The sequence below is a fragment of the Cenococcum geophilum genome, assembly GCF_001692895.1.
Source record: "Cenococcum geophilum 1.58 unplaced genomic scaffold K441scaffold_15, whole genome shotgun sequence".
NCBI classification, from domain to species: Eukaryota; Fungi; Ascomycota; class Dothideomycetes; order Gloniales; family Gloniaceae; genus Cenococcum; species Cenococcum geophilum.
Genome location: NW_027137573.1, coordinates 1,635,516 through 1,655,503, shown reverse-complemented (window position 1 = coordinate 1,655,503; position 19,988 = coordinate 1,635,516). Strand labels below are relative to the sequence as shown.

The 19,988-nt window shown below is 44.9% G+C and overlaps 5 protein-coding genes across 5 annotated transcripts; 2 read left to right on the top strand and 3 right to left on the bottom strand.

The window, feature by feature from the left end:
* Nucleotides 1-4,135: 4,135 nt before the first annotated feature.
* Nucleotides 4,136-5,483, top strand: K441DRAFT_686330 (fumarylacetoacetate hydrolase; the record flags this gene model as incomplete). The annotated part of the gene is made up of 3 exons (XM_067651982.1): nt 4,136-4,277; nt 4,375-4,574; nt 4,638-5,483. The coding sequence occupies 3 exons, from the start codon at nt 4,136-4,138 to the stop codon at nt 5,481-5,483; spliced, it is 1,188 nt and encodes a 395-aa protein (XP_067505481.1).
* Nucleotides 5,484-6,187: 704 nt separating this feature from the next.
* K441DRAFT_608593 (uncharacterized protein) lies at nt 6,188-8,412 on the top strand (the record flags this gene model as incomplete). The annotated part of the gene is made up of 5 exons (XM_067645477.1): nt 6,188-6,214; nt 6,295-6,541; nt 6,596-6,975; nt 7,054-7,654; nt 7,754-8,412. Exons 2-5 carry the CDS (start codon nt 6,298-6,300, stop codon nt 8,410-8,412), a joined length of 1,884 nt encoding a protein of 627 aa, XP_067505480.1. The 5' UTR covers nt 6,188-6,214; nt 6,295-6,297.
* Nucleotides 8,413-10,095: 1,683 nt separating this feature from the next.
* K441DRAFT_63988 (kinase-like protein) lies at nt 10,096-12,419 on the bottom strand. Its single transcript, XM_067646595.1, has 2 exons — nt 11,812-12,419; nt 10,096-11,760 (listed from the first exon to the last, which is right to left on the bottom strand). The coding sequence occupies exons 1-2, from the start codon at nt 11,966-11,968 to the stop codon at nt 10,214-10,216; spliced, it is 1,704 nt and encodes a 567-aa protein (XP_067505479.1). The 5' UTR covers nt 11,969-12,419; the 3' UTR covers nt 10,096-10,213.
* An 814-nt stretch (nt 12,420-13,233) lies between these two features.
* K441DRAFT_658024 (uncharacterized protein) lies at nt 13,234-17,134 on the bottom strand. Its single transcript, XM_067648274.1, has one exon. The coding sequence runs from the start codon at nt 16,772-16,774 to the stop codon at nt 13,466-13,468; it is 3,309 nt and encodes a 1,102-aa protein (XP_067505478.1). The 5' UTR covers nt 16,775-17,134; the 3' UTR covers nt 13,234-13,465.
* A 1,146-nt stretch (nt 17,135-18,280) lies between these two features.
* On the bottom strand, nt 18,281-19,252 carry K441DRAFT_695398 (uncharacterized protein). Its single transcript, XM_067652809.1, has 2 exons — nt 18,607-19,252; nt 18,281-18,557 (listed from the first exon to the last, which is right to left on the bottom strand). The coding sequence occupies exon 1, from the start codon at nt 19,085-19,087 to the stop codon at nt 18,653-18,655; it is 435 nt and encodes a 144-aa protein (XP_067505477.1). The 5' UTR covers nt 19,088-19,252; the 3' UTR covers nt 18,281-18,557; nt 18,607-18,652.
* Between the last annotated feature and the right edge of the window lie 736 nt (nt 19,253-19,988).

The window sequence follows — 19,988 nt, the reverse complement described above, 5'->3', positions numbered from 1 at the left end:
ATAATTAAAATTAAGAATTAATATATTGTAATCCAAATCGCTAACACTAGTTTTAATATTCTATAGTTAATACACGAAATTTTCTAGCTCCTCCTATTCTTTATTAATTACCTTATAATAATTAGAATAGATATACCCACTTTACTATTACTTAGCTCTAAGTTGTTAAACCTATTTTCTAAGGTCTTTTAAGGTCTTTACTAATATCTTTTATTACTATATAAATGCTTCCAGCAGCGCCTTATATGTATTTTACTACTTTATAAAATAATTAGCTAAAGTAGCCCTAGTACCCCTTTTTAGGTACTATTATACGGCTTATATTGTATTATAAAGAGGTTTAGAGACTTTTTTTTACTTTTCTACCTTGCTTTATAGGATGTAGCTATAGCGGCTAGTTAGTTAAGTAGATTTATTAAGATTAGACGCTAGCTTTTATAGTAATATACAATATAACTAGCGGAAGGATTATAAAAGTTCTTAATTAATATATAGCTATTAATAATAGGGCTTAGTTATTAAAAAGTAGAAAGAGTAAAAACTTATATATTTTATGCATTAGCCGCTTTAATGCCCCCTATAACATTTTAGGCACGCTAAGTTATATTTTAATCTATTTTAGTATTTATACGCGTTATACTATAACTAACTAATTTAGCGCTGTATCTAAAGTTAGAATAAGGCTAAAAATATCTTCTATTTCCGCCTTATTGTCCTTTTAGCTACCTAAATATATAGGATTAGGCACAACGGGCCTGGTGATTTAAGTAAAAACTCGCCCTACTATACCGTTAAACCTATAATAAGAGATAAAACCTAGAAACTGTGCTTTACTAAAAAAAAAATAGCGGCTGCGAAGAGGTTTTATTAAGGAAGTCTTAAGCTATATCTAACTAGCGTTTTAGGTTTTATAGAGTAAGACTAGTTAGTTACTATAAAACTGTTCCAGGCTCTATTAATTATATTATAATACGGCTAACAGCCTTTATATTAGCATCCTCCGAATAAAAAGCCACTTAAAGTATACTTTTACCTATGTCCTACCTAATCTTCTTTAAGCAATTTACGGTAGTAGTTTTATAGACTTTTTAAGACTATAAGGGTCTCTAGTACCTTTAATAGTGGAGCGGTTTTTTTACTATTAGTGGTAAATAATAATAAAAAGAGCCCTAAATTTCTATTAACTTTAAGCGGAATATAGAACGGTATACGCTTACGCTTATAAATATACTTTTGTTTTATAAGTATATTCAGCCAATCCTAATCCTTATTTACGGTAGGTTTAATTATTTCGGCGTTTTTTTATATACTAGAAATTTAGTAACCCGTCTTTATAAAGACATTTTTCTCTTTATTAAAAAATTATGCTTTACTATAATATATATATATACTTCTTCTAAAAAAAGAATTCTTAAAATAAAATAAATATTAGAATATTATATAAATTTAAAATAGCTCTTTTAACACTATATATAAGACATCTAAAAATATATTTATTTATTTAGGGATCTAGTTAAAAGGCCATTAATGTAGTAAAGTATCTATATTATCTCCACTTTAAATAAAATAAGAGATTCGGCGTATCTTATAGGCTATTTTATTAGGAATTGGATTTAAGGACTAAGTATTTCCCTCTATCTATTAGTGTCGCCCGAGTTATTAAAGACTCTAAGGGCTCTAAACCGACCTATATAACTATAGAAGGCCTAGGCTCTCTAGAAGCTACGCGTAATCTAAATATTAAATCTAGGGGGCCAAATCACACCACTACAATACTCTATCCTTTACTTAAGCGTGGCTACTTTCGCAATAAGTGGCAAAACTAGCCTATATAGTAGAAGTACGCAGAAAAGGCTATAGAGGAAGTCTTTAATACCTATATTAATAAGCTTACTAATAAAGAAGATAAGGATTCTGCTAAGGAGCGCTAATGGAAGGTCCCTTATAAGCTAGGCGGTAATTTAGATAATAACGCCTATAAGTAATTACTAATAGTTAACAAGAATCTAGTTCTATTTATGCGCTAGTAAAAGAAGCAGAAGCTTACTACTAAGCTTAAATAATACTATAAAATAATACTATAAAGAAGGCCTTATGCTTTAAAGGATTAAGAAGGATAGTAGTAAGGCCACCGTCCCTTTACCTAATCCTCTTAACTAGTGGCTTAGCGTTAGAAGGATCCTCTATCTAATACTTACCAAAATCGCCTTAAATCTCTTCTCTATACTAGCTATAAGCTCTATATATAAGTGGGCCTTTAGCTAAGCTAAGAAGGTAGTAACTAATAAACGAAATCGCTTTAGTGTAGATATAATAGAAGCCAACTAGTGCTAGAAGTGGTGGCTAATTAAAGGCCTTATTCTAAGCAGCTTAATTAACTACATTAATACTAACGGTGGGTTAACTACTCCTTAGCTAACGAGCTTTAATATAGATCTTACTGGTTATAAGCCCCTTAGAACGGAAGAAATACTAAAGTTATAAGCTCTATATATATACGCTTAAGATTAAAGTAGAAACTAACTTTAAAATAGGGCCTCTGCCTCCTTAGCTAAAGTACCTTAATACTTTATTAAACCTCTAGATATAATATAAACTAGGTAACGTCAATTTGTACATACTAAAGTGCTATCAAAAATTTTAACTGCTACTCTAAAAATTCTATCTAAATTGCCTAATTAGGAAACGCTAACAGCGCGCTGCAGTCTCGACCTCGATTTAGGCAGCGTAGCGCAGCTAGCGGTCCTAATTAGCTAGCTCGCTCGCTGCCAAGCCCTAAAGCTCGCTAAACGCTCGCTGTTGGACACCTTAATTAATAGTGCGATTCTTTATATACTTATAGAATAGATTTAGCTAAGTTAGGCTAATCTTATTTATTATCTAACTATTATTACTAACACTAATTAACTAGTTGTATAGTATAATATTATCCTTATACTAGGCAGCCTAGTATATTACTACTTTAAAGATAATAAGTAGTGGAATTGTACCCCTAACGACATTAATAGCTTTAATAATTATAACCCATTCTTAATTACCTAGCTATACTAATCTAGGCCAGCTAGCCCTATTAGTTCTAGTAATAACTTTTATAGTTATAATAACACCTATTTAGAAACCAGTCTTATTAAAATTCTAGGTATCTTTATTAAGAATCCTATATTATATTTTTATATCTTAAACGCGTTTAAACTAGCCCCAAATAAGTATAGGATCTTTACATTTAGTACGCTAGTAGTTATACTTGCGATTCTATTTAGATTGTAGGTTATTATGGCGCTTAATAAATTTATATACCTATTACTCGCTTACTAGTTATATAATCCAGCGTGCTAGGCAGCTAAAAGGCTAGCCATCTGCCGTACGGCAGTAGCCCTAGGTGGCATACCGCGTTAATCCACTGATAGGATCCACTGCTTAAGGCTCTCTTCTTATGCTAGTATAAGACGCCGATTTAAGTCAATAGAACCGCGTTTTACTTTAATGCCTTTATCGTGTCACCGGGCTATAGTTCGGGGCACATCGCACGTGCTAGTGGCAGCTTGGAGGCTTTAAAATTGGCCTTACTTATGGGCGTCGATAGCTAGAATAAGTCTACCCTCTTGAGAAACGGGGTTTTGCTGTTATGGTGTAGCCATTGAGGTAGTAGTTCAGGTAACGCGTCGCGATTTTAATGGGGTGGGCCACATGCCCGCGTGGACCACATGCCCGCGTGGGCCGCAGACTACGTTATGGTCTGAGCTTGCTGAGGTAACCTTAGACGCGATTCCAAATGTAGTTAGTTAGCTTGCGGACCGATTGAAAATCCGCACCAATGGAATCATGTCTGAGCCTGCTGAGGTAAACTCTGATCCGATTTCGGAAGAGACTCGGGAATTTCGGAACCGACCCCCAAACACTTTCATCCAATCCGACGATGATCCATGCCGAGAGCAACCGCAGACGGCGTCCGCCGTGCGTTGTCAACCAACACAGATCCTTCTACTTTCGGATTGCTCCTATGACGCTTGTACTCGTCTGCATTCCGACTTCTCCAATGTTTCATGTTGAAAGACCCCGTGCTTCTCCCAGCGCGCTTTTAAGCGGTTTCAATGCCACTCTTCGCTGAGTTCATCTTACTACCACACACCTAAAGATGGGCTTCATACCAGATATTCCAGAGGATTCGCCATTTACGCCGAATAATATACCTTTTGGTGTCATTTCGACCGCTGACAAGCCCGAAACTCGTTGCGCAACAGCAATTGGGGATTATGCGGTTGATCTGCGTCTGCTAAGTGAGCAGGGCTTCTTTAAAGAGAAATGGACAGCCGAAGCCCTGGCTCAGGCGAGCACTACGAGCCTACTTGTGTTTTAAAGAAGGCCGCTAATAAGATGTGCAGTCGAATCTCAGCGCTTTTGCAGGACTTCCGCGGCTAGATCGGACTGATGCTCGACGGGCCATCATCAATGGATTAAAGAGTGGTAGTATTCTTGAATCCTGTTTGATACCACTAAAGGAAGTAACGATGCACCTGCCTCTTCCTATCCGAGGCTTCACCGACTTCTTCACATCACTTGAACACTGCCAAAATGTATGCTTTTATTCGGCCTTTCCCGCTCTTATGTCGTCTTATACTCATCCATGATTCCGTTAGTGTTCGCCAATGACCAATGGCAATATTGCAAAGAACTTTTTCTTGACTCCTTCAGCGTACAATGGTAGAGCTGCAAGTGTTCGACCGTCGCCACACCAAGTTCGGAGGCCCGAGGGTGTTTTCTGGAATGCTGAGAACGACCAAGCTATCTTTGATGCTTCTCACCTGCTTGATTTTGAACTTGAAATGGGCTACATTGTCGCCAAAGAAATACCTTATGGCGAGAAACTTGCCATTGACAACGCACCAGAACATATTTTTGGCTTCGTCTTGCTAAATGACTGGTCAAGCAGAGATATTCAACGTTTTGAAATGGCACCACTCGGCCCCTTCAATTCCAAAGCTTTTGCTACTACTATTTCTCCTTGGGTCATTACGCTAGATGCTCTAGATCCTTTTGCTTGTGGTTCGACGCACGAACACCATCCGTTCGATCACCTCCGTTTCAACGACCCTAATCATTCCACATTCGACATTAAGCTTGCGGCTCGTCTTATCCGAGAAGGCCGAACGTATCCGATTTGTACAAGCAATCTCAAATACCTGTATTGGACACCTTACCAGCAAATCACCCATCAAGCATCATCCAGGTCCGGTCTGCAAACGGGAGATCTGATCGGCACTGGAACGATTTCTGGCAGTGGAACGGACGAGACTGGGAAAAAGTTCGAGCTGGGCTGTCTTTTCGAAGCAGTTCAGCAACCTAACCGTCTTGAATTTGGAAGTGGGCAGGGCTTGTTCTTGAAGGATGGAGATGAGTTGGTCTTAACGGGGTGGTGTGAAGATAAGAATGGCAAGCAAGTCCTAGGTTTTGGGGAGTGTAAAGGCAAAATCCTTCCTTGCTAGATCTGGAAATTGCGTATGCATCATTTCCAGGTCAACAATCATGAACTAGAGAGTAAAATCTAGATTATGCATTTCAAGCCCATCCCAAAATGCATTGCAAAGACATGGCGAAGTATCTGATGATCTCCATAGATAATGGCAAAGAGAATATACCTTTCACCAGATTCACCACAGATCCAACCTCTGCAAACGATCATGCTGAATATTTATAGCTCCCTCAAATGCAGATCAAGCCGAATTTAAAATATTGTTTACATTTCTGGAGATACCTTTTGCCGAGGTTGATCCAAAGCCCACCCCTCAACCATGCACGGAAAATGCAAATGGCTACGCATATCCGACCAGCGTCCAACTCAGTCAGCTTACGTTTACTTATTCTTGGCCTGCAGCAGGAATAATCCGAGGGTCGGCCTAATCGAACTCTCACCTTAGAACTGCGTTTGAATTCAAAAATTTCGCTTTATGTTCAGTTTGTGCTATATCGACGCCAGAGGTCCTTTAGCAACGTTTGGAACGTCCGTGATTTATTCGAGCCGATTATAGGATTCATTGAGACCTCCGGGATGGCCAACATTAGTGCCCGCAGCAGGAAACAGTTCTCGAGTTGTGATTCTTGCAGATTATCACGTGTCTCGTGCGACGCTTCAAAGAAGAGCAATTTAGTGGGCACTCCAGCTTGGAAGGATTCATGCTCTAGATGCGCTAAGAAAGGAAGGCGCTGCACATTTGATGTGAGAGTCTCCAAGGCTATAGAGCGACTACTATTCTTGGTAGGCTTAGAAGTTAGAACTAACAACTCCGAATATCGTAGTGGATGAATACCCGGAAAAGAGGTCCGGTGAGAGATGAATGCTCAGCGATAGCCACCCCCACAGCGGGGTTTTCAGCAAATCCAAACCAGGCCGTAACGACAAATAGAGAAGTCGGCATTGTCCTTAGCCCTTTTTCAAATGCGATGTCAATCCACCAGGGTCTCTGGCAAATATATCAGCGGCACTTCGAAGCACTGTTTGGTATTTGGCTTGGGTTCAGTCCATGTCTGGATGGCTATGATCTAGGTTCATTTCGCTGCAGGCAATCGAGCTCCCCCTGCAATGACCCAACTAAGAGAGGAACGTATCCGAACACAATTTGCATCTCCCAATTATGCGTTGCCCTTGATAAATGGATATCCGAAGGACAGGGCGCACATCATTACGCCGCAAACCGCTCGTCTGGGAGTAGAGACACTGATCCAAAAGAAGAACAGCAAATCAATCTGTCTCTAGTGAAAGCCATCCACTGTTTTTCTGCCCGTTGGCTTTATTTACTGGACAGCACTGCCATACAGCGTACGCAACCTTTATGCTACGATACTTTGGCTCGGCAGTTTTGGCGTACTACACGCAGGGATATGCTCAAAGTTATAAACCAAACATCCTACCGTTCGGTACTCACATTATTACTCTTCGGAATGACGCCGCTTCCCGTCGGCCTGGATGAACAAGAGGAAGTTGATGGCCTATCTGGCCAACTTTGCATGTTACTCTTCGGAATGACGCCGCTTCCCGTCGGCCTGGATGAACAAGAGGAAGTTGATGGCCTATCTGGCCAACTTTGCATGCAAATAGCGTTAGGGAAATTGCATGAGCTCCGCGCCCGCCAGAAAACATGCCAGTTTTCCGGGTTTAAAGTGTTACCAAGTGTAGGTCCAGGACCCTTAAATACCATCGCCGATGGAAACACCGCCATGGAGTTTATTGGAGCGGAGAGTGCGGCCTATTATGCTGGCATGATTTTCGATACCTCAGCATCCCTCACACTTAATTCTAGATCTTTGTTATCTTCAGGACTCTTGGGTTTTGATACAGAGCCAGTGTTTCGCCTAGTGAAAACACAATCACGAATTTTTCACGAAAATACAGAAGAATGGCGACAAAGTGATTTTGAGGTCTCTAACGAGAATACCTCTAGGATTACTGTTGCTGCAGGAACATGGAAATTCTTCGTTTGGAAGATGATCGCTGTATTCAAGGAAGCATTAAGGGATGGATATGACGATGAGGTGGTTGGAAGAGTCTATACGGCCGTCCTTGACGCCATCAATCAATTTCGAATCACGTATCGTCCCCTAATGGCAGTCTGCGAGAGAGGCCTACAGTTTCTAGATTGGCGTCCAAAGTTTGAGTGGTGTAAGTAATCGTTCACTCCCAATATGACATAAACAACTCCTGCTCTGAATACTCGCCCTTTCAGCACCCGCCAGTAATCGATCACTGACCTGGTAGTAGATAACATTATGCTTCACTATCACATGGGTATTCTCATCCTCCTTGATGCAATTGAGGCAGCTGGCCGCACGGATCTGTTGCCAAAATTAGAAAAAACGAGAATGGAAAGCGAACAAGGTGTCATCAACACATTAAAATTCGGCTTGGAGGCGAGGTGTCCAGTTCAAGTGGGTCATAGAATGTCCAACGCTGTTACGCAAACTATTGTACCCTCAATCGCTAAAGGGACTGCATCTTTCATTGCCATTGATCCTTACCCCCACCACATAGTCGCCTCTACACAACTAGTTTCTAAGGCGATAATAAGAGAGTACAGAACAGGAAGGGTTGGAACAGACGCCTTTGTAAACCTGCAGGAAACCTTGGTTACTGCGCTACAACACCTTCCGGACTGCTCTAAATCTGTCCAAATAGCTAGGGAGCAGTTGCGCAGAACGATGTTTGAGGCGACACAACGGCTGAGTGATAATGGTTATCCGCAAACAAGTTTCAACATTCGTACGAGCCTGTGCGACGATTTTTTCACTGACACTAGCCATGACCAGGAGCATATTACTGAGCGAGGCACTCTATTACCCGACCGCGCTACTGATCTAAAGCGGTTGCAAGAATTAATCACAGAGATCAATACAGCAGGCTTGAATGAACTGAGCTATTGAGGACCTTTTCGATCGGCTCGTGTCATTAGTTCTAGAAAAATTGAACTGCTTTGCTAATTTGGGATCTCGAATTACTTCTGGAATGCAGCCGGATCCGACATTCACTACCCCGCACACGTACCGCTAAGCCAAAGGAGGCAGGCCACGAAGTACAAGCCTCGTCATGTGGCATAGCTGCAGCACACAGGTATGGCAGAACCGTTGGGACGGGCTATAAGGACATGTTTCTGCGTCGCGATTATCCTGTCTACTTGTGGGATGGGCCCCAGGTCAGGCGTGCCAACTGGAGCTGCAAGCCGATCAATTACGTGCCGGCCTACCGGGACCAGGGTAACTTTGTTGTATGGAACTTCGGGTCCATGAAAACCGGTGGCCAGACGTACAGTTCCTGATCAAAACGGACTATGCCTAGCAACTAGCAACCAGCGCTCGCCACGACGAGTTCGACACTGTTGAGAACATTCAGCTTAGTCGGATGCAGCAGCTGACTCTGGCAAACTTGGTAACGGTATCGTGTGCCTCACCAACTCTGCAGGCGGACTGCGCGCGATGATAAAGACAACTAAGAGCAAGTTGAACAATATCAAGGGCATCGTTACTTACGAGAGCATTGGATACGTCTTCCCCAACAACGCGGGTATTACACCTGGCACGGGCGGCCTCGGACCTTTCGTGGTCCCATTCAAGGACTTTTAGAAGCTATCGAATCTTACGATACAGTTCGTATGGGACGACCATATGTTCAGCAATCACGGCTCGCCGCGGAACTCATTAACAGGTACGGCGGGAATGTAGAAGTCCTCATGCTAAGGAACGACGCGGGTCTCAAAGGCAGCATGCATATGCCGTTTACGGATATGGGCAACGACAAGGTCGCGGCTCTTCTAGACAAGTTCCTGGAGAAGAACAAGCTAGACTGCTATGCGGGGGACGACCCTAGCAACTGACGTGATCACTAATTACGCGAAAAGGTTCTGGCATCTTTATCGATTGCACTCTTCATGCACTACTACCCATAGGATAACTGTGAAAGTATGTCTTATCTATGTTAGGGTAGCGGTTTATAGCCTCGAAATTTATCTCGTTCTCTAAATTAATTTAAGGCCTCTAGTAGTTAGAAGGCAGATTAGAAGATTATCCAGCAATATTACGAAGTGATCCACAAATTTACTACTTGAGTCTTCAGAGCTGTTTTACTTTGTAACTGAAAGTAAGAACTTGATAATAAAAGTTACATCTAGGATGGAGATTGCCATATCCTCAAGATTGAGATTCAGCACAGGTATTCTACTAAGCCCACCCATTTTAAGCACATCCTTTACTTTTCCCTTCGTCATGTCACATCTTGTCCGTAGGTTGTAGTGCACAGCCTGCAATAGGAAGCTTCGAGTTCTTACACTATGCAACTATCTGCTGAATGAGAATAGAGAGATAACCAGCTTGATTGGGAGGTACGACTGTGAGCCTGGATTGGACTATTGTGCCGTCCACAGCCCGATTTTCTGGCCCTCTACTACGGGGCTGCCTCAACCCTTTCTTCCTGTCGGCGGGAATCACTAGATTCATGGAGGCGTCCAGCTCAAAATATATCCGTTTTGATTATGTAGGTGTAAGTAGCTCTGGTAGTTATCTCAGAGATACATCAACTTCCCTGGAGAATCCCAAATTAATATTTAACTACCATGACACATTATATGGTTGTTGTACGAGGCCTCGTTTCGCTCTGACGCTGTCTTGTGCTCCTATGAAAAATATTGTTATTGGCTCCATTGGACCCTCTTTTAAAGACATGCAAAAACAACTAATGGCAAGAATGTTCTGATGTCTTCCAAGGTTGTCTTAGCTTGATACTCTCCAGGACTTCCCTCGCCGATGGTCGACTCTCGCGATCCTCTTTGAGCATCGACTTAACGCAAGCTTGATACATTGCCGATGGCATACCCATTGCGCCCTCAAACCATCGCTCCGTACGTCGAGTCACACGACTGTACAACAGCACTCCTCTCGCACTTTCTGTTGCAGATTGTGCATTTTCGATCGGGGTGCTGGGTTTCAGCAAGCAAAAGTCATGAAAATCCTGCACTTTCCGGCCGTCTAGAACGGTTAGCATCTCCATAAACACACAACCCAGAGAGAATATGTCCGTCCCCAACCCATGGCGCTTGTAGGACTCCTCATGCGGAGCCCTAACCGTTTCCGGCGCAGCGTACATTAGCGAAATCCTGGCTGGCGTCTCCGTAGACGTCGTCCGGCCAATCTTGAACGGACTCGACGAGCTGAAGTCCGTAAAGTATATATCCGCTCCCCGGTGCACGATGTTAGAAGGTTTGATATCCTGATGCCTTATGCCTTTGCAGTGCATATACGCCAAGGCGGACGCAAGACACTGGAACCACTTTTTCAGCCAGGTCAATTCCTTAAAGTTCTCCGAATTGGCCAAAAGACGGCTATGCCGCGGCTGTCTGGATTGCTTCTCGCCCACCATGTCCAGAAATGCGCTAAGGTCATTATCGCCAACAGGCGACATAAGGAGCGAATAGAAGTGTCGGCCAGTAGGAAGGCCTTCTTGGTAGGTGCCGAGGATTCTAACAATATGCGTATGCGTAAGAGACTTAAGGACTGCGGCCTCTTGCTGTACGATCTTGAGGCGTTGTGCGCGGGTGGAGTAGGGTATTTGGACCCGTTTGCGCACGAAAGACTCTTTTGATGGTGAGGTACGCACTTCTTCAACTATTCCCAAGGAGCCATGACCGAGACTACTGATAACTTTGAATGGAACTTTGCTAGAATCAGAGTAGGTCCGGTGATCCGCTTCTATCCCGTATAGCCCTTTAGAGCAGGGCAGGAGAGATTTCGTATGCGGAGATTGTTGCCCCCTTGAATTTATGCATGGGAGATCTTCATCGCCTATAGAGTTACCTCCAGCACGTCCATGGCATGCTTCATTCTGGGTGTGTGCTGCTTTCAGGGCCTTAGGGTCCGTTGTTCGTCGCTGCTGCGCAAAATCCGAACGCACCCTGATGGGCAGAATAGTGTCTCCAACACGCACCGCAGGCACGCTCCGCCGGGCTCTTGATCGCCACACAGTTGACTGTAAAGACTCCTGCATTTGAAGCTCTCGACGCCGAAGCATTTCTGCCTGAAATTCCGTAAAGGCGGGATATACTGGCGAAGGCTGGAGCGTAGTCTGAGTGCTGCTGCATCGGTGGAATTCATCAGTCCCGGCTTGGCCCCATTGACTATCTTTATCGTCGTACTCCGCCGTAGCGTATAAGTTCAGCTCGTCCATGTCCTCGTAATCGCAAACGAGCTGCTCCATGAAAGCAGAGAATGGAGTCCCTGGCACACCTATGGAACTGTTAGCGCATTCCCCGGCATGCTTGATAAAATCTCCATTACTGTTATATAGTTCGTTGTCCGCATAGTAGTTGGTTGCATCGCTGATGCTGAGGGGATGTAATCGTACTTTTTCCGGTTTTACTGTGAGACGATAGCGCGCCGTATACGCGTTTTCGCTAATATACTGAAGCGGACTGAGTACTGAGGAAACGGTCATCGCTGCTGCGCGGAATTGGATCCTTCGGAATCTATCAAGTGGAGTCTAAAGCATGCTGTGTCTCAATGGGGAGATTAGGGTAGTAACACGAGTGCGGTTGCTCTCTGGAAAGCCACAATGTTTCCAAGGAATACCGCAATACAGGCCTATCCGAATGCGACCAGCGTAATTCGGTGGGAAAGCGACGAGAACCTGAGGTGTCGTCTTGGTGGGATTGATGTTGTCTTAAACGTGTTGCACAGCCCCCGTCATCGATGCCCGGTCACTCAGCCCCGATGGGACTGAGCTAAGGAGAAATGGGTGAAACTGAAAAGCGGTCGGTCTGACTCTATGCAGCTTCTCTTTATTATTAGGACCTGAAAACATAATTTTAGTAATATTTAACGGTTAATGGCTGTCTAGAACTGCTTTATTCTTGCGAGAGTATAACGTGCCAGGAAAAAGATTTTGGTGTTGCTCGTTTTCGCAGCTTGCGAGACCCACCGTGCCACCAATTTAGGCCCAGTTCAGTAAGGATCCTATGGAAACCTACTGTACAGTACGCCGTCGCCATACCAGCCCCACTTTGTCCAAAAGACGCGTGCATACTCGTAGCTGTCCAGTTTGGTGAAGCCTCTACATGTGTAGGTCTCATAGACCCGCACAGACGCCTATAATCATTATAGGTAGCTTATTTCCGGTTTGTGCGTTTAACTTACCTTTTAGGATACGCTTAGATCTATGTGAGGGCTTGGAAAAACCCCAGATCTAGCCTAAAAGAGTAATAGCTTGGTATAGATATTAGCATAGCTCTCCTAGGGCTCTGCGGCCGTGGGTGTATAGATACGTAGGTGTAGAACTTATTATGGCCAGTCATTCTTACCCCGCAGCACTTTTAATGACATTTCGTAAGCCCAAAACTCTAAAATATCACGACCTTATCCCATGCAACGTTGATGTCCACTGCAGGGTCCGTGTGGAACACCAGAATTAGAGCTGCGCAGAAGCTTCGCAGATATTAGTATAGATTAATATAATCATCAATTAATCAACCATCATGTCGTTTAATCGTGCCTTTCTTGATCCTGATATCGTCCAACCTACCAAATACGTCGTTCCTCCAACTCGTGTAGCAAAAGAACTATCTGCGGAGCCTTGGCAGCTGCCCAAATTCGAGCCCTTTGTCAGAGCTTCATATTCCTCATCACGGCTCTAAGTAAATCGCTCTTCATATTCCATTCTTGTATAGTAAACCGAACGCGTAATCTAGAAGCAATTTAAATGAGTGAACGGCTAGATCATCTATATATATTTAACTTTTCTAATCCGAATTGTACAGCGTCACCTTGACATTCGCTTAAAAATTGGATCAATCATCCCACTTTCAACTCCAGGCTCAAATCAAATACCTAAATACATTGTATAAAGACACTACTCCAAGAAAACACACAGCCATCTAGAGCCTTGCCTCCCAAATCATTAAAAGTCATGTACCTTCATGTTATTTGCAACGGGGCCTCATTCCATTCCTGCCCCCCCGCTGACATTTCCATCCAAACTGCCTTCCATGGTCTGCCCCTGAGCACAAATCCTGCCTCTCGCACCGCTATCACCATCCAGCAGCCCAACACCATTTAAGCCTACTGGATCGTCCAGCCCTGCAGCAGTCCCGCCGCCACCTCCACCAATTCCACCGAGACCGAAGTTGTAACCGTCCCTGGCAAAGATTCCCCCGTCATCCCCTAGTGTTGGTGGCTCCATATTGAATGGCAAGAACCACGCCGTACTGGGGTCCGTAAAAAATCCGTTATTCAAGCCTCCAGTAGTTAAATCCAAGTTCCAGAACCCATTGTTCGGAGGGGGGGACATGTCCGGGAAGGCCGAAAAGTCAAACTGAGGCATGAGAGAGGACGGTGATGTGGAGAGGAGGGAAAGATCGGGTTGCGCTCCCGTATTAAAATCAGGCGGGAAGGGGGATCGGGGAGGCGGTTGAAGTTGCTGAGTGCTGCTGCTAAAATAGGCTGTATCGAATGGAGAGGTGTCCATAGATTCGTGAGAGATGGGGATGCGGTTTATTTGGGTTTTCTGTGAATGTTGCTGGAGACGCATTTGGACGGCCTGGGGTTGCTGGAAGGGATTTGTGTCGTTTGATATATTTGCAGGTAGGAGATCATGTTTTGAAGATGATTTAGCATGTTTATTCTTCTTCGTAATCTTATGTTGATGTTCTGCTCTTGAGGGTGGAGATAGGCTTGCGAAAAATTCTTCGACGCTTTGGAGATCAGACTTCTGACCCAGCACAGAATCGCTACCTTGTTCTTTCTTCATATCTGCAGCAGGGTCTTCGTAGTCGGTATTCGAAACGCCATGAGGATATCGATCAAACCAATCTCCATACTGAAAAATGTTTGCTTGTCCACCACTGGAATTAGTCGCTGAAGCTCCACGCAGCACAGCATCTGCATGCTGGCGGTAAAGTTCTTTGAGTTTCTCGGAAATGTAGTGAAACATTCCCCAGTATTTTTTCATCTTGCTGAGGTATTTGACATTGTAAGCAAGATATTTCTTGGATTGAGCCTCAAGTTTCGGGTTCTTTGAAAATACACCATGGACATGAACAGTACTGGAGAAAAAAGCACAGTATCCCGTGAAAGGAGCTACGACATTGTAGTCCATTGACTCGTTAACCAAAATGGATATCTGATTGGCGGCATCAAGCGCAGAGCGCGCTGCTTCAGTAAGAAACTCGTGGGGCATGTCTTTGGGTGGTCGGCTCCCGGCAGTAAAAGGTAGAGCAAAGCGGTTCATGAAGAGAATTGTTTGCTGGTATAATATATGCAGATATAGGAACTGGTTCGCTGTTTTCTCAATTACATGGCTTTGGAGGTTCTCGTCACTATAGTGTAATGATGGGGGCAACGATTCTTTAAATTGATGAGTCCGGCTCTTAATATCGTGAAAGGTTGTCTGGGGAGACCATATTGGGTGGAGCTCCTTCTCTTTCCCGCCAAGATTCATAAATTTGATTAGATGACCCCATATGGTCATAAGCCTAATGAGATACGCGGCCACGCCCATATTTTCTTTGGGATCAGACAACCGCCCAGTCTCGGGTGAAACAGGATTTGGCACGCCACCGTCAAGGTCTTCCGTCGGCCCAGGAATTTCGTTGATAAAAAAGTGCTCTTTTATAGGCAATTGTGCTTTGATGAATTGTTCGTTGACGAAAAGTGGCCGGTCTGTCCCAGATGAGTTGAATCGATCCATCAAAAAACATGACCACATGGTTCGCCGTCGTATTTCCCGATCGATAAAACTTAACTGCTTTCTTTCCTCCTTATCACCACCAGTCGGATCGTAGTCGAGATCTTTATGAAGTTGCAGGGCGTATGCCATTCTTTGGGCCATACCGCCAAACATCCAACTTCGTCCTCCTTGACATGTTCCGAATTCATGCAGACCAAGCAGGAGATACACAATAAGAATCGTTATGTTCGGCGTGTCGTACCGTTTAAGCGCAATCTCACGCGCTTTTTCAGCCCAGGTTTCCCCTCGAAGAAACGCCGGCTCTGTTCGAAGTTGGGGATGTGTAGAGAACCTTGCCGAGATAGCACAAATGGCTAATATTAATACCGGCGGAACATTTCCAACGGCTAATCTACGCATGAAGCTCGGTTTATGGAGGAGAGGGTAGCTCTGCCCGTAAACATAATCAAAATATACTTCGGCCAGATGCCCCTGCATCTCTCTGGTTGGTAGGCTTTTGGCGCCTTCTGTGAGGAGTTTGCTCTCTTCGGCGTCCAGTGTTTTTGATGCTGAAGAGCTGCCTTCGTTAGAGTTCGTAGATTTCGATTTCGACCAATCGTCCAGATCACCCCCAAAAGCTTCGTCCGCGGCTCTTTTCCTAGAGCTTGTGGATTTCGACGGGGCTCCCGGAAGGGCTGGCTTCACGACGGACCTCTCCAGAGTTGACACAGAACCGAGAGTTTCTTTAGAGATAAGCTTGATAACCCGGTCCTCCATTCGCTTCAGCCTCTTGTCGAGCATGGCCATATAGTCCGTCCTGGGTGCAGCCTTCCGCGTGGTGACTTTGTAGACACAGGGTATCCGTGATCGCAAGCAGTGTTTGCACGCCGGCTTCTCGCCGGAGCATCGAATCTTTTTCCTCCGGCATGCAATGCAGGCCAATGGCAATCGCTTCCGCTCTTTACCTGCCTTGGTTTTCATCTCGCTCCACGGCGGCGGGTCTCCTTTATCATCCCTCTTCGACGTTGTCGATTCGTCTACTTGATCTCCGCTCACACCATCATCCACTTTCATTGCTATTGTCGACCCATCACCCATTGTGTCGCCAGCCCCCAACAGGCCTAACCCTTGTCCGCTGTCAGGACTTGTGTTGGTGTCTAGTCCATCCCCGAGAGGGTTGAAATCTCCCGTGCTGCTGATGCTCAATCGGTGGGGTTGTGCAGAAGATGTGGAATTATGGCCCTCGGAGGGGTTCGATACGGGTCCGCCCTGTGGATTGTACGAGCCGTTCTGGATCGTTGGGGAGGTCAATTGGGTGCGATCGTAGGTCGTGTTAAATACTTGGAAGTCACGCGGACCGTTTGGAAAGTTCATTGGGAAATCTGAGAAGGTCGAAATCATCGACGAGCTGCCCCCAGTTCCGATTGAAGGCGACTGGGATGCTTGCAGCAGAGCTTCCATCCGTTGGTTTCGCAAATCCTGCATAGCATAGTCACTGAGGCTGGGGGGATCACTCGGCGATTGATCTGCCAGAGTGCTGTTATCGTATTTCGGTATAGTGTGTTGATAATTTGCCGCCATGGTGACCATTGATCGCCCAGGCTCTCCCATAACCAACCGCACTCACGGCGCTGTCTCCAGACCAATGGCAAAAGGTACAAGGGATTGTATTGTGTCTAGGAAGAGCAAAGGCGAGGCTCCGCATGTTATGGCAAAGATAGGCAGGCCATAGGCATTATCATGCGTGAGCAAGCTGGTGGATGCTCCGCTGCGGCAACAATTGTATTAAGCCCAAAGAATGCGGCTGCAACCGCAAGAAGCAGTAGTAATTTGGATATTAATAAAACTTGTAAAGGTTCCGGATTCTTAATGCGACAGAAGAATGAGCGAGTAGAAGCAGAATATACCAGGCGTCCCGTGCGGAGAAGAGTAGCGAGTTAGGGCGCACAAGTGCGGAGAGCGATAGGCAAGGGTAGCAAATCTGACGCAAGAGGAGGCGGTCTGCTGGTCAAAGTCGTCAGAAAACCGCCCGAGGTTTAAGGTTCACGGTTGCAGACCAGTCCCGCTAGGTCGGTCGCCCAGGTCCACCCCACAAAGCCCAAAATTGTGCCAGATTGAGCCAGAGATTGACGCCACATCAGCCAGAAAGGAGGCTTACTAGACATACAAACACTGCAAACATCGCTTGATCAAGGCCAGCACTAATCATACACCCCCTACCTCATTTGGTTTAGACACTTCCTCATTAAGTTAGAACATCACGTGCGTTTGACTTGTTTGCGCCTGCATCGCGAAAATCAAAGTGCGCCATGTAAGTTCCACGACCGCGACACCACGATTAAGTCTTAATTTTGGTTATAGTACAAGTAGTAGAGCCTAAATTAGATTTGAAACGCGCCAAAGGAGCCATTAATTGGATGCGTAGTGCTTTGTGAGGCGTCGCGCGAACTAATTTAGGTGTTGCCACGCCCGGTGGGAGTCTGGCCAGTATTTCGCTTAAATGCTGAGGGCTCTCTACAAGTAAATCTGTTAACGCAATTGGCAATTATAGAGCTAGGTATAGAGCCAATTGGCCGATCGCGGCGACGCTCTACAATTGCAGGCTCTTGGATGCAGAGTTAAGGCAAATGCAAGGTGCTAATTTGGATGGGCGCGTACTTTTATTTTCGCGATTCAGGCGCAAACAAGTCAAACGCATGCGATGTTCTAACTTAATGAGGAAGCATCCAAACCAAATGAGGTAGGGGTGTATGCGTATCAATTGGGGGTGTATGATTAGTGCTAGCCTAAATTTAAAATGCGCACGTATCGCTTAAAGGCCAGAGTCATTTACCGAGGCATTTACGCCCTTAATTTTTACTACCTTAACTCCAAAAATCGCCAATATTCAGTAACATTTTGTATTAAACATAGTGTACTGAGATTGAATATTGAATGCAAATATTCAATATTCAGTAAATGTTAAACAATATTGAATATGGATAAAAGCACTGGGGGATAGCATGGTATGGACTGCGAAGCCGGCGTCACGCAGACTTTTATTTCTTTGGAAAGATATTTTCATAAAAGCTTTCTCATAAAAGCTTTCTAACCGATAAAGATGGAACGGGTGAACAAGTGATCACTATCAGTAGAATATCTCCCGGTATGAATTGTGGTCAGAATCCTTGTATTCATCTGCATGGGTACATAAAGCGAAAAGGGCTATCGTCGATAATCGTTCAAAGCAATAAGGCTTTCTCCATTATTTCATTAAGACACCTGTGTAGAGCCTAAGTATTCCGCAACCCTGCAGGTGTTGTACCGATCTCTAAGCTCCGATATCTCTCCGAGGGGTTCAGGAAGCGTGGATGCGAAGAGTATACTAATACATTTAACATTACTTCTCAGTCTTCCAAAGCTGCTTTACTTACATGCAGGATTTCAAGCGACTATATTTGGTATCAATCTTTCAGTCGTCTAAGCTGCCTCCGCCTCCTCCACGCTTCGAACTGGCTTGGCTTCCGGCTCCGGCTCGGCCTCGCGTTTTTCAGCCGGCTCAGCTGCGACTTCAAGGTTGCGACTATATTTTCCGTATGACTGGTAGGTTCCATATTTACCATAGTTGCCGTAGTTGCCGTAGTTGCCATATCCTGGTTTCGCCTCTGGCTCTGGCTCGGCCTCGCGTTTCTCGACCGGCGCGGCCGCCTCTTCAATGTTACGGCTGTACTTTCCATAGCTCTGATAAGTTCCATATTTGCCATAATTTCCGTAGCTTCCGTAGCTTCCGTAGCCTGGTTTGGCCTCGGGCTCAGCCTCTCTTGCTACGATAGCATCATCCGCGATGGGAGCAGCTACCACAGCGGTCACTGAGCCAAGTGCCAAGAGAGCAAGGAAATTGCGAGCAAAAAACATAATGGCAAAGGTATAAAGAGATATTGTAGTAAATAAAGGGGGTATCCGAATGTGAACAAGATAACGAGGGGCTCCCAACAGGATTATTAGAGCTAGAAGGGATATTACTGTAGCCTTAAGAACGCACGGGAGGAGAGCTACTTAATCATGAGCAGCGCAAGCGGGGATCTCACGGGTAGTAGCAGGCAAATACAAGCAGAGGTACGAGAGTTTGAAATACCTTAGCTCAAACACTAATCAGATAAAGCTGCGTGATCCATGCCATCTTGGGCTCATGTTACCCAACGTAGACATGCGAGGCTTGTTAGTATCCCAAGTGCATTATTGGGAGTGACATTGACCAATCAAGGCAAAGTGATGGCATTTGCAATAGGCATGAAGGTCGTTTCTTGCAGGACAAGGTCTCGAAGACCTAGGGTGGCGTTGGTCATGAGCTCTCAATCAACCTTGTACCTCTCCTGGAAATCAGATATGCATAACGCTGAGTCGAGCCACAAAGGGTTGATCGGCGACGCATGTTCGCTTATGCTCGAGCGATGGCTGTCTAATTGTCATGGCGGTATTTACGGTCGGCTTGGAAGCATTCGGTGCAACAGCAATCCGACAAAAAGGATACACAAAACGGGAGACACGGCTGCCCCGGAAAAGTGCGTTAGTTTCGGGGCGACATTGAAGTTGTTACGTGGATCATAACGTATGAGAAGCCTCCACGTTCATATGTGAGTGGCGACACTGGGAAAGGTTCCAAATGGGGAAGGAAGAAGGAGCGAGGAGAGGGAGAAGTCAGTGTCGCTGCCCGCCTTGCAGGTCCGCAGGTGCTTCTTTTTTTTCGCAGCGAGATATCAGCTAAATTTAGGGGCCATTCGGTTGCAACTTCAGAACAGAATAACTTAGTCTCTCT

Bases quoted from the DNA above. Each gene is read 5' to 3' on its own strand.
- K441DRAFT_695398 (XM_067652809.1), bottom strand. From the start codon at position 19,087: ATGTTTTTTGCTCGCAATTTCCTTGCTCTCTTGGCACTTGGCTCAGTG.
- K441DRAFT_658024 (XM_067648274.1), bottom strand. From the start codon at position 16,774: ATGGCGGCAAATTATCAACACACTATACCGAAATACGATAACAGCACT.
- K441DRAFT_63988 (XM_067646595.1), bottom strand. From the start codon at position 11,968: ATGACCGTTTCCTCAGTACTCAGTCCGCTTCAGTATATTAGCGAAAAC. The intron at 11,761-11,811 runs GTAATGGAGATT...ACAGTTCCATAG, and splicing joins GGACAACGAACTATATAACA to GTGTGCCAGGGACTCCATTC.